The 11,547-nt window shown below is 49.7% G+C and overlaps 1 protein-coding gene across 1 annotated transcript; it reads right to left on the bottom strand.

The window, feature by feature from the left end:
• Positions 1 to 774: 774 nt before the first annotated feature.
• Prpf19 (pre-mRNA processing factor 19) lies at positions 775 to 11,547 on the bottom strand. Its single transcript, XM_028884232.2, has 16 exons — positions 11,313 to 11,547; positions 9,132 to 9,281; positions 8,872 to 8,948; positions 7,660 to 7,801; positions 7,503 to 7,576; positions 7,349 to 7,411; positions 6,596 to 6,637; positions 6,424 to 6,498; positions 6,062 to 6,137; positions 5,788 to 5,897; positions 4,149 to 4,304; positions 3,874 to 3,943; positions 3,632 to 3,717; positions 3,247 to 3,417; positions 3,000 to 3,105; positions 775 to 1,268 (listed from the first exon to the last, which is right to left on the bottom strand). Exons 1-16 carry the CDS (start codon positions 11,329 to 11,331, stop codon positions 1,171 to 1,173), a joined length of 1,515 nt encoding a protein of 504 aa, XP_028740065.1. The 5' UTR covers positions 11,332 to 11,547; the 3' UTR covers positions 775 to 1,170.

Here is an 11,547-nt window from a genome sequence, read left to right as displayed (position 1 = left end):
TGGTGACAGTAAGGACTACTTGACTCGCCCACAACCTCTAGGTGACACCTCACTTGTCATCTGTTTGCGCCACCTCCCCTTCCTTACCCCATCTCTGCACACAGGCAGCACAGCAGGCTCCCAACAGCAGCTTTGCATTGGGATGGCCCTAAGGTGCTCCTGGGCACACCTAATAGTAACTTACCCAGGGACCACACTTAACTCCTCCCACTCCACACCTCCTTTATCTCAACCTCAGAACCTACTTTCTTTCCTTCTACTACAACTTTCCTTGTCCCCAGGTAACTTGCAAATGCAGAGCAGCCACAGGGTCCTAGATTAATCCCCCCTCCATGTTATCATCTCACTTTTTATTTTCCATGCATTAGCTGTCTCCACTGGGAGCAGCTCTACTTCAACGATCAGCTGCCAGTCAAGAAAATCTCTTTGGTCAAGCCAGCTGGAACCAGTTTGTATCACCTATAACTGAAGGATCCAGCAATCCACTGGCAGCAACCCACCAGCAGGCTAAGGCTAATCTAACTCTTCACCACCTTTCAGGTTTGTGAGAAAAAACCAAGCCAGAGAGCAAGCACAGCATGAGTGATAGAGGCCCTGGATACAAGGTCAAGGCCTGCCTGAGCATGGGAGACTTTTGACAAATGACTTCTAGGCTTTTACTTTACTTCTGCTGTAGGAGGAGGCTTCCTAATAGCCAGTGTCCCACACTGTGCTCCCTCCCCGCGACCTTCCCAACTCAGGGTCTCTTTGCCAGACAGACGCAAGGTGACAATATTTACTGTGTGGATTTTTTTTTTTTAATGAAACTAGATCACTGCTTACAAAAACCAGCATGAGCCCTCCTGCCCCTCCCCTCACAGCTCCCTTGGCTCACCTCCCTGTCTCAGAAGAGCTGAAACAGAGCAGGAATGGAACAGCTGCCACTACTGGGGGAGGTGCTGGACTCCAACTCTGAGCATTTACAGGGTGACAGTTCCTCCATGTCCGTTCCCTAGGGCCCGAAGGCTGCATGGATAGCAGTGTTCCATGTGCCCTGGCTCAGAGCATCATCCAGAACAGAATGAAATGATGTGAATGTCCCCCCCACCAGACCTCCCTCCTCCTAAGGTCCCACCCCCAACTCTAACCCACTACTGAGATGAGGCCCAGAATTGTGAGAAGGCACAAGGCCTACAGACTGTAGAATTTGAGGCTCCTGTCCATGCCGGTTGAAGCGATGAACTTGGCGTGGTGCCCAAAGGCCACTCCAGTGGTCAGGCCACTGTGCTCTGAGGAGAGAAAAAGGGAACCATGAGGCGGCTATTTCTTCTCCAGGGCTGAACAATGACTTTGAATGCCATGCTGCTGGCACACACCCAGATGGTAAGGGTCAGAAGGCACTGTAAGACACCCTCCCGAAGGCAGGGTTCTGTTCCCCACTTATTTGTAGCCAGCACTCAGCCTTTTGTTGGTGGGGTGCAGGAACAGAGGAATACCAATCACCTTTCACCTGAGCTTTCTGGGCAAGCATACTTCAGCTGGAAACCTCAGTGCCCACTTAGTATGTATGCTTAGCTTTAGCTCTTGTCCATTAGCCTGTGCTAGCTCAAAGATGTCAAAGTCCAGGGCACACAGCACACGGCTGGATTCAGAATCGCCAAAGCTGAGCTATCCTCCTCATGGGACTCAGCTGGAGAACCGGGGCAAGTTCCTTCCAGACTTAGGAAAGCACCCGGAGCTTCCCAACTCTGCAGAGAAAAGCCCTCTTGTGCTCCAGCTGGCCTAACTCAAGGTGATTCTCTAGCTATAGCTACCAAGAGTTGGGATCACACAGCTGTCACACCCAGCAGGGTCCCTAAAGTTGAAGCTAGAGCTATGCAGGGCACAGGCGACTCCAGGGTGGAAACCCTCTTGTGCAGCGCTGTGTCAGCCTGACTTCTCTTATTACTTCTAGTTCCCTTAAGTACTTGTGCTGGGGCTTGAACACTTGCTACTGTGGGAACAGCCTCAACTCCATCTCCATACAAAGAAAAACAAACCTACTAGAGCAATTTCCACCTTCTCTTCCTAACTTGATTATAAACTTCATCACTCACCATGATAGACCCCAATAAAGTTCACAAAAAAATAAAAAACATGCCGGGTGTGGTGCTACATGCCTTTAATCTTAGCACTTGGTAGACAGAGACAGGTGGATCTCTGTGAGTTCAAGGCCAGCCTGATCTACAAATTGAGTTCCAGAGCAGCCAGGGCTGTCACACAGAGAAACCCTGTCTCGAAAAACCAAAATGAAGGGCTGGAGAAATGGCTCAGAGGTTAAGAGCACTGACTGCTCTTCCAGAGGTTCTGAGTTCAATTCCCAGCAACCACATGGTGGCTCACAACCATCTATAATGAGATCTGGTGCTCTCTTCTGGCCTGCAGTCATACATGCTGTATACATAATAAATAAATAAATCTTAAAAAAAAAAAAAAGAAAAAAGAAAAAAAAACCAAAATAAAAAAACAAATAAATAAATAATAATAATTTTAAAAAGTTTCATTTCCGCCCAGACTGGTTCTTCTTCATTGCTCAAATCAAGACCCAATACCAAACATACCATAAGACACTTTTAACCTATGGTCACATGCACTTTCATATAAAACCCCCATATTTCCCACTGAGTGTCTGAACTTACCCTTACAATTTTCCTGGGGCACCAGAGAAATTACATAATTTGCCCCTCAACAAACAACTTGGGAGAGGCCAGCTACTCACACTACTCACAGCCAAACAGACTCACAAATACTTTTCCTAGGCCACAATGCTCTATTGCCCCAGACCTAAGTAAAAGCAGCCTGGGGGTTGGGCTCAGTAGTAGAAAACATGGCTAGGTTCTACTCCCAGGACAGTAAAAGGAGAAGCAAAGAATAGTTTGGCCTTATCTAGGCCAAGCCCAGAGATTCACCCCACAGTGAAGCTTCCCCACTTTTCTCTAGAGCAGATGTACAAAGCCCAGGTGAGCACAGCCAGCCTCTACCTGTAAAGTGAAGAATCTCTGTCCACTGTTTGCAGATGTAGATCTGGACATCTGTACCCCCAAGAGCCAGGTAGGTACCACTCTGGTCAAAGATCAGTGACTTCACCTGCCAAGGCCCAAAGAGAGGCAATTACACAAAAGAGCAGAAGGCACAGAGCAGCTGGGAGCACACAGCAGCAGCTTACATGAACTCAGGAACCACCAGCGGGTGAGGAGGAACAGCTGAGACTGTGGGGAGTGCACGTACCTCAAAGTTGTTGTCCAGCTGCAGTGTCTTGAAGTTCTTCAGCTTGCGTAAGTCCCAGAGCTTGACTGAAGAGTCATCAGCCGCTGTGGCCAGGTAGTACCCATTCTCAGAGAAGGCGATGCTGGTAATGGGGCCAGAGTGGCCAGGAAAGTTGGCCACATTGGTACGCTCCTACAGGTGGGGGTGGGCAATAAAAGTATCACTCACTGGTCAAGACAGGAAGAAACTGTCTGAGATGTCCTGTGCACCCACATTTCCTAGGTGACATCACCATGCCAGCAAACAGAGCCAGGCTCTCCTAAGCCTTGAGATACCCCAGGGCCTGCTGCCACACCTCAGCAGTTCCTTCTCCCTCTGGGCCCCAGAAGAGGCCTGCATGTCCTACCTTCAAGTCCCAGATCTTGATCTGGGAGTCCATGGTTCCTGTTCCAAAGATGAGCCCATCAGGGTGGAACTGCGCACAGGTAAGAGCTGAGGAAAGGGAGAGGGATCTGTAGTCAGTAGCCACTGTGGCCACTACACTGGTGCCAGTGGTAAGCACTATCTTTAGATCAGATAAGCAAATGACTTAGTCAAACTTAACACAAACTGCAAACAAAAGAGCTCAATGCCTCTAAGGCCACTTACAGCAGCCAGAAGTCTCATCTGTCACCTTGGTGAGCACACGCCCTGTCTGGATGTCAGAGAAGGCCCAGTACTGGAGATAAGACAAAGAAGCCAATAAGAAAGTGGGTCTGGTGGCCTTCAAGAGAGACCCTGGTTCAGCACCCGCTGGCAAAGTTAGCTCCCACAACAGGGAATAAACTTTTCCAGAACTCTGGGAATCTGGCTACCCCCAGCAAGATGGTCCATCCTCCCAGGGTGAGTAAGCAGCCTCCTCAGGACCCTGGCTGGGACTGCACCTGATCATCAGAGGAGCTCAGGAGATAGTCTCCAGTAGCATGGAGGCTGAGGCCCGTCACTGCGCTCTCATGGGCCCGAACAACCTGTACACAAGAAGTGTTTGGGACCGACCAAATCCTGATAGTCGCATCTGGGGACGCAGAAAACACCAGTTCCTGAAAGGAAAGAGACCAAGAATCAGAGCCCAGGAGGTGAGATGTACTATAACACTCTTTTCCATAGTGACAATTACAGCCACAACCACTGGCCACTGCTTCTCCTTCTAGCCCTGCCCTGCCTGTAACCACCTATTTAAACGACAATGCATAAGAAAGCCAAGAAAAAAATGCTGCTGAAATGGCCACACTGGGCCAAGTGAGATCCTCACTACCTAGCAGTAAAAAGGGCAACTGCACCAGAGAGCTATTTTTGACCCACTTTCAAGCTGGGTGAAATACGGCCAGTTCGACTGAGGGCCTGGAATCCTGTGCCACCTGCAGCCAGTCTACTGTACTAGACGGCCCAGATCTGAGCAGCACTGAGCCTGTAAAGGAATATAAGGCCATGCTCTCATGTTCCCACACTTAGACCTCAAGGGCAAGCTGACTGTCCAAAAGACCTGGGGCAGACAGAGAGCTTATTTTAGTTTCCCTACAAATTATTTCAACTAGTTAGGAGAGTAACAGCCAGAAGATAAAAGCAACTATCCTCTTTCATTAACACATATTCATAAAAGCCAAAAGTAATACCAACACCAAATAAACAGTGAAATAATGCTTTCAATTTGAATTAGTTTTTCAGTGTGCTGTAACTGTGGTGGTCTGAATAAGAATGATCCCTCTAGGCTCAAATACTTGAAGCCTTATCACCAGGGAGTAGCACTGTTTTAAAAGATTAGAAGTGTGGCCTTGTTGGAGGAGTATCTCACTGGGAGTGGGTTGGTTTTGAGGTTTCCAAAGCCCATGCCAAACCCCGAGTGAGTGTGTATATGTGTCTGTCTGTCTTGCAGATCAGGAGGTAGCTCTCAGCTACTATCCCAGTGCCATGCTTCCCACCATGCTCCCTGCCATGGAGATAATGGACTGACCTCTGAAACTGTAAGCCAGCCCCCATTAAATGCTTTCTTTTAGTAAGAGTTGCTGTGGTCATGGTGTCTCTTCAGAGCAACAGAACACTAAGACACAAATATTCCTCTATTTCTCAGTTCCTTAAGAGAAAGACTTAACTGGGAGGCACTTATTCAGCATCCCATGGAGCTGCATACCAAGCCACTGTACTTTTGGCTCAAGTCTTGAGACCATTAATCTCCTCTAATGAACTACCTTTTCCCTCTAAGCCAGTGGTTCTCTTCTATTTGAACTCACACTTGAGCCCAACTCTACAGGGTCATGGGAACAAACACCTTTATTGTCTGTAGTTCATCTATAAAGGCTCTAGCTAGGATGATGCTTGTTTTCTTTACCTAATGCAAAATTGATGTGCATATGCTTTGTTGGTTGCATTTTCTTTTCCTTGGTTTGAGGGCCACTGCTTTGAGGTTCTACAAAGAGACCCATCAATGTCACTTCATCATGACAGCAGGGGTTGGGCAATTGGTTCTGAGGCTTGAAACCACTGGCAATGGACTTAAGGACAAGAGTAGCTTTAAGAGTATCTTACCTGAGAAGGATGAAACACCACACTGGTGACCTTCTTGGTATGGCCTTTGAGAGTGGCCAGGATTTGCTCAGTACTCTTATCAAAGACAACAACGTTTTTATCTGCCCCACCTGGAGAAGATCCACAAAAGACAAAAAATGAGTCAGGCCTATAAAGATCCCTGTGTTAACGAAGGTCTTTCTGTCCTCCAATCAATGGCAAGGACCAGGGGCTTGCACCTTCCCTTGCTCCTGCCATCCCTCACCTTGGCCTGTCAGGCTGGGCCCAGACTCACCAGTGAGAATCTTGTTGGTGTCCGAAGGACAGAGGTCCAGAGCAAGGATCCCAGGAATGCTCGCACTGTGTAGCCCCTTTGCAGACAGAACCATACCAAACCCAGTTACAGTCAAATCAAGGCAGGCCAGAGATGCACACAGCTCCTCTACTCCCTTCCCACACCCCTAGTATTCCTCCCCAGGCAAGGAACAAGAGTGAATTTTATCCCTTATCCACCCAGCTTGGCTGGCTGCCTGGATGCAGCAACTCCCTCACTGCATGGCAAGACACCATGCCAGAGGTCTGAGCAGCATTTCCTCCAGCTCCTCATGCTGGCCCACTGTGCCCTAGAAACAGTAAGGGCCACCTCCAGGTACTTACCACATGGGATGCCACCTGCCGGTACTTGCTGAGCTCCTCAGGTTTCACCAGCTCCTCAGGCACAGTCTTTCCTCTCTGAGAAAACAGAAAGCCCAAAAGAGCAGCAATGAATGAAGGCTTCAACTAGCCCCTCCTCCAAGAAGGCAAGTGCTCACACCAAGCATCAACTCACCTTCTTACGCTCCGTGGTTAGCACAGTAGCCTTGTCTTGAAGCTGTGGAGAACACAATTTTCTGAGACAAGTGATTTTGCACGGACAAAGCACACTGGGTGCTGGTACATCTGGTGTCACAATCATCACCAAAAGTGTGCTATCTGCCAAGCTATGTGCTAAAAGCTGACACATTTCCACTCCCATCTTTTAAGGTGAGGCATCATGACCTTATGGCACAGCTGAGGAAACTACATCAAAAGAACCCTCTTGCCAAGGTCACTAAAGTGACGAATGGCAGAGCTAGTAGGGACAGAGCTAGGCTGTTGTGCTCTGGGACCAAGGTCTAGGCTACAAACATGAGAGCTCTCAGATGAGCTGCTCAGACACTGCTGGACCCTACAAATGCAGACTATACATTCAGCAGGACCCTGGGTCGCAGTCTGGAAGCTTGCCCTGTCCCTTCTTAGCTCTGACTTGCAGTCTCAGACTCCCTGTCTTAAAATAACTTCTATCTTGTAGGCAAAACCCTCAAAGCCTGTAACAAAGTAGCTTAATATCAGCAAAGAACACAAAAACAGCAAGCACTAAAAGCTGCCCTTCTTTCTCAGTGATTCGATCTTCCCTACAAGCAGTCTGAAGTCAGCTAGTCAGAAAGCTCAAGTGGCAGCGCAGGCCCTCCCCACTACCTAGTGTGAGGTTCTTACTCTGGCCCCACAGCCCACGGCACCAAGGAGGACTGTGGCAGTCCCAGCGGAAGAGCATACGACTCACCTTCTGGATAATCTCAGGGGTCATTCCCACCAGCTCACCCAAATCCATGGGCTCTCCTGCACCCTGTACCAAAGAAAGGGAGAGTAGAAGGAGCTCACAATGCCAAAGACACCTGTGTAAGGACAGCTCCTGGGGTCTGGAAGGGAACACTTACCACAACACTGGGCTGTGAGCTTGGCACGGCCTGAGGTACAATAAGACCAGCCTGTGGTTTCAGAGTAGCCAGAGCTGAGAGAAAAGATTATGTTAGAAACGGGACATTACAAAGCAGGGCCAGCAAAAGGTGGGGGACAGCGGGGAAGAGGAGACACCTTCTCGAGCAGCAGTGACTTCCTTGGTGAGACGGGCAATGACTCGGCAGGCAGCATCGTGTTGGTACAGAGCATGGGACAGCTCCTGGCGGGTTGTCTGCAGCTGCTGGCGAAGAGTGAAGCTGTGCAGCATGACTGCATCCTGGGAGAGGGTAGGCCACTGTGAGGACTGGGGAAGAGCCAGCCAACTCAGCCAGCCCTGGAGAAGAGGACACCGCCTCCTAGTCTACACTGAGACCAACCCCAGCTACTCAGAGTGACCCTGTAAGGCATGCAGGCTCCTACTCCACACCACAACCTGAACACACAGACAGAAAGAAGTGAGAGCTAGCTCCTCCCCACCCCCACCTTTACTATGCACCAGCAAATCACACCTGTTAATGCCATCACTTGTCTGAATGGAAACAGTAACACTGGTGTGGTTATTTACTGGCTACCCTCAGCAAGTGCAGTGCTCAGTAATGAAAAAGAGTCCCTGGTGTCACAAGGTGAATGTGTCAACTGTATTCTACTTCTTACAGAATCCAGACAGACAGGACTAATCAGTGTCCTATAGTCAGGAAGGCCAAGCCTCAGAGACTGAGCAGTGTGCCCAAGTCACAAAGGCTGACAGTGGAGAAAACTTTGGAATCCAGGTCTGCAAGAGTTCCAACAACCAGGCTCCTCTTGTGCTGCCATCCTGCTCCTCACAAATGAAATAAGGCTGGCAAAAAATGAGGGGGCTGCTCAGTGGTACAGCATTCACATTAGCCCTGTGTTCATCCCCGCAAGAACAGTCAGGCCTGGTGGTCGGGACTTGTAATCCTAGGCACTAGGAGGCTAAGGAAGAAGGATCCTAAGTGCCAGATCGGCCTAGGCCACAAAGCAAGGCCCTATCTCAAGAAAATAAGAGGGCTGGAGAGATGGCCCAGGAGTTAAAAGCACTTGCTGTTCTTCCAGAGGACCCAGGTTCAATTCCCAGAATCCACATGATGGCTCACAACTGTCTGTAACTACATTTCCAAAGGATCACAACCCTTTCCTGCCTCCCAAGCACCAGGCACATAAGTGATACACAGACATACATATAAGCAAAAGACCCATATACACATATGGTGATATTTTATTAGAATTTCATCTATATACATAAAATAAAAAACTAAAAAAAGAGGGAGGGAGGTCCCGTCTTTTCAGTCCCCAGGCCCAGAGGTGCATTCTCTTCACAGAACTCACCCACTCATCCTGCAAGGCTTTCAGAATGGCTGGGATGCTGGTGGCAGAGGGAGGCTTGGGCCGGATTGGGTGAGCAACTGCCAAGAGAGGCAGCAAAGCAGGTATGAAGTAACAGAACCCAGAGGACACCCCACCCCCCACCCCCCGGCCTCTTTATTCATTCACAGCCACCATCTTCTTCACCAGACCGGCTCCACCTCCCACCCGTGAAGGCTGGGCTGAGCTGGCCCTGGACTTAGGCTGCGGGGCGGGGCAGGCACCTTTGATGTCGATGAGCTGCTCCTCCGAGAGGGGCTGGTTGTTGACGGGGTCTGTGCCATTCTCTGCTATGTACTTCTCAATGAGCCGCCGCTCATACACATGATTGGAGACGGGGGACACGCACGGGTGCTCGGGCACTTCGTTGGAGACTACAGAGAAAGGCAGGTAGTAAGTAAGCACAGGCAGGGTAACGGAGACCTGGGCTAGAGGGGACTCTTCATGTGTCAGCCCCAACCTGAAGACCCTGTCCTCACACTCAGCTATCAGGAAGCAAGGTCTGTGACATCGAGCCAGCTGGTACTTGGCCCTAGAATGCTTGCCAACCACTTAACTAGAGTCTCTAGGCTGCTGATAATAAACGTCAATAAATAATGACTGCCCAGATCTGTACCAGTCCTGTAAAGAGGGGTAGGTAAGTCCTGCCCATCTCATTTTTGAACAAAGATGACTGGGCACATGACAAAGAAGTACACACAGCATAACTCAAATCCCTGCCATTTGTCTGGAGCCCTAAACGGATCAACAGGCGAAAAATTACAAAGCAATGTGACAAGCACTGATAAATTAAAAAATAAATTAAAAAAAAAAATTCCATGTCTGCTGCTACGTGCCAAGCAAGATTCTATTCTAGGCACTTGACAGAATTGTCTGTGTACCCTTGAAGATGGGCGTCACAGCTGTCACTGACCTCCAGGACAATGCAGATACTAAGCAGACACTTGATAAACATCAGAACAGGGTAAATGAGACCATAAGCCCTGGGGCTCAGAAAAAAATATCCCCAAGTATGGAGCCTGGGCATGCTAAATTACCAAAAATGAAGGTCTCAAAAGCAAGCTCAGAACCAAGGTCTCTCTGACCTTCTCAGGCCCTCTGGTTTCTCTAACTCCCCTAAACAGGGACAATTGGTTCACCTTAGCAGACAAGTGAAAGCTACCTCTACACTCAAGACTCTTCTGATGGCTGCTCTAAGACAATATTTAGTGCCCGAGAGACTTATCACATAACAAAATAGCTCTTATTCACCACATGATTCTGTTCACCCTCCCATCACTTGTGAGTCACCATCCCGAGGCCTCAAGCTCCTATTCTTCTTGGTGGCACAGGTTCTGTATAAGCTTCCCTTAGCGTCACCTGTTTTTCTGCAGGACTCCCAAGCATACGTAATCAAGTATGGGAGGAAATATGGCTTTCCTGAGCTATTCTGTCCGTTTATCTCGCACACTCAACGAATGGACACTTGAGGGAGCTTTCCCTCCCTTACAAAAGGAAGGATGGCCCAGGGCATGTCAGAGTGCTCTCTCAAGATTAAAAGGAAACAAATCGTTCGGAAATACTTTGCAAACTGCAATTTCTTCAGTGTGAGATTCCCTTTTCTGTTATTTCCCTCCTTCCTTTCCCTCTTTGAATTAATGGCAACGTTCTGAGAAGAGAATAGAGAGGGAGGGGACGCTACTGATGTGGTCAACAACAAGAAGGTAAACACCCGCAATGCCGTAATAAAACACCCAAAGACAAGACAGTATACAGCATGGAAGAAGCATGGATCCAGACTCAAAGAACCCAGCTCCATCGCCCAGCTGTGCCGCACATCCCCGGATAAACCCCGTTCTTCCTAAGCCTTCTGACGCCCTAAATCACCAATCTTCATTTCCATTCAGAAAATCCTTGTAAGCATAAAAGGAGATCATCGTTTGGAAATGCGTCGTAAATCAATACAGGTTTTCTAAACGTTTGCTGTTTTCATTAGTCACACTGAGCGAGCCTAGAAGCCAGACACCTGGCTTCCAGCCCTGTCTCGAAGTCACTGCGTGATCGCTGCAAATCGCAGAAACTCCGATTCCTAAGCGACGTTCCCCAGCAAATACCCACTGCAATGCTTTCAATGCTGCAGATGGGGAACCTGAGGCTCAGACTGCTAGAGCCCAGATTACAATCGGAGGACGACCCTGGACACGTCTTCCTCGGGTTTCCGACACCGAGAGCAGCTTTTCCCTGCACCAACTCCCCCCTCACCCCCTCTGCTCAGGCCTGTCTCGGCTCAGTAAAACAACGACAGTCCTTCTTCCCAGCTACGTGGACCGCGCAGCACTGCGCAAATGCACCCCGCACGCAGGGCCGCGGGCTCCGGGGCTCGGGCCGCAGGCACGCTCCCGCCTCCCGCCGCAGCCAGCACTCACTCGAGCAGATCAGGGACATGGCGCCGTCGCAGCGCTGCCAGTCGCCTCACAGCGGGCTCCCGGACTAGCTCTGCAGCCTCCGCGGGCCACTTCCGGTCCCCCGCCGCTTCCGGGGCGCTCGGACGCGGGTAGACAGCTGCCCGGCGTGGCGATGCCCGCACAACTGCTTCACGTGGGGAGGTGGCCGGTGGCGCGCCTCAGCCTTCAGCAGCTAACGGAAACTGCCCTTTCCCAG

The sequence above is a fragment of the Peromyscus leucopus genome, chromosome 1, assembly GCF_004664715.2.
Source record: "Peromyscus leucopus breed LL Stock chromosome 1, UCI_PerLeu_2.1, whole genome shotgun sequence".
NCBI classification, from domain to species: domain Eukaryota; kingdom Metazoa; phylum Chordata; class Mammalia; order Rodentia; family Cricetidae; genus Peromyscus; species Peromyscus leucopus.
This window is presented reverse-complemented; position numbering and strand designations above follow the sequence as displayed.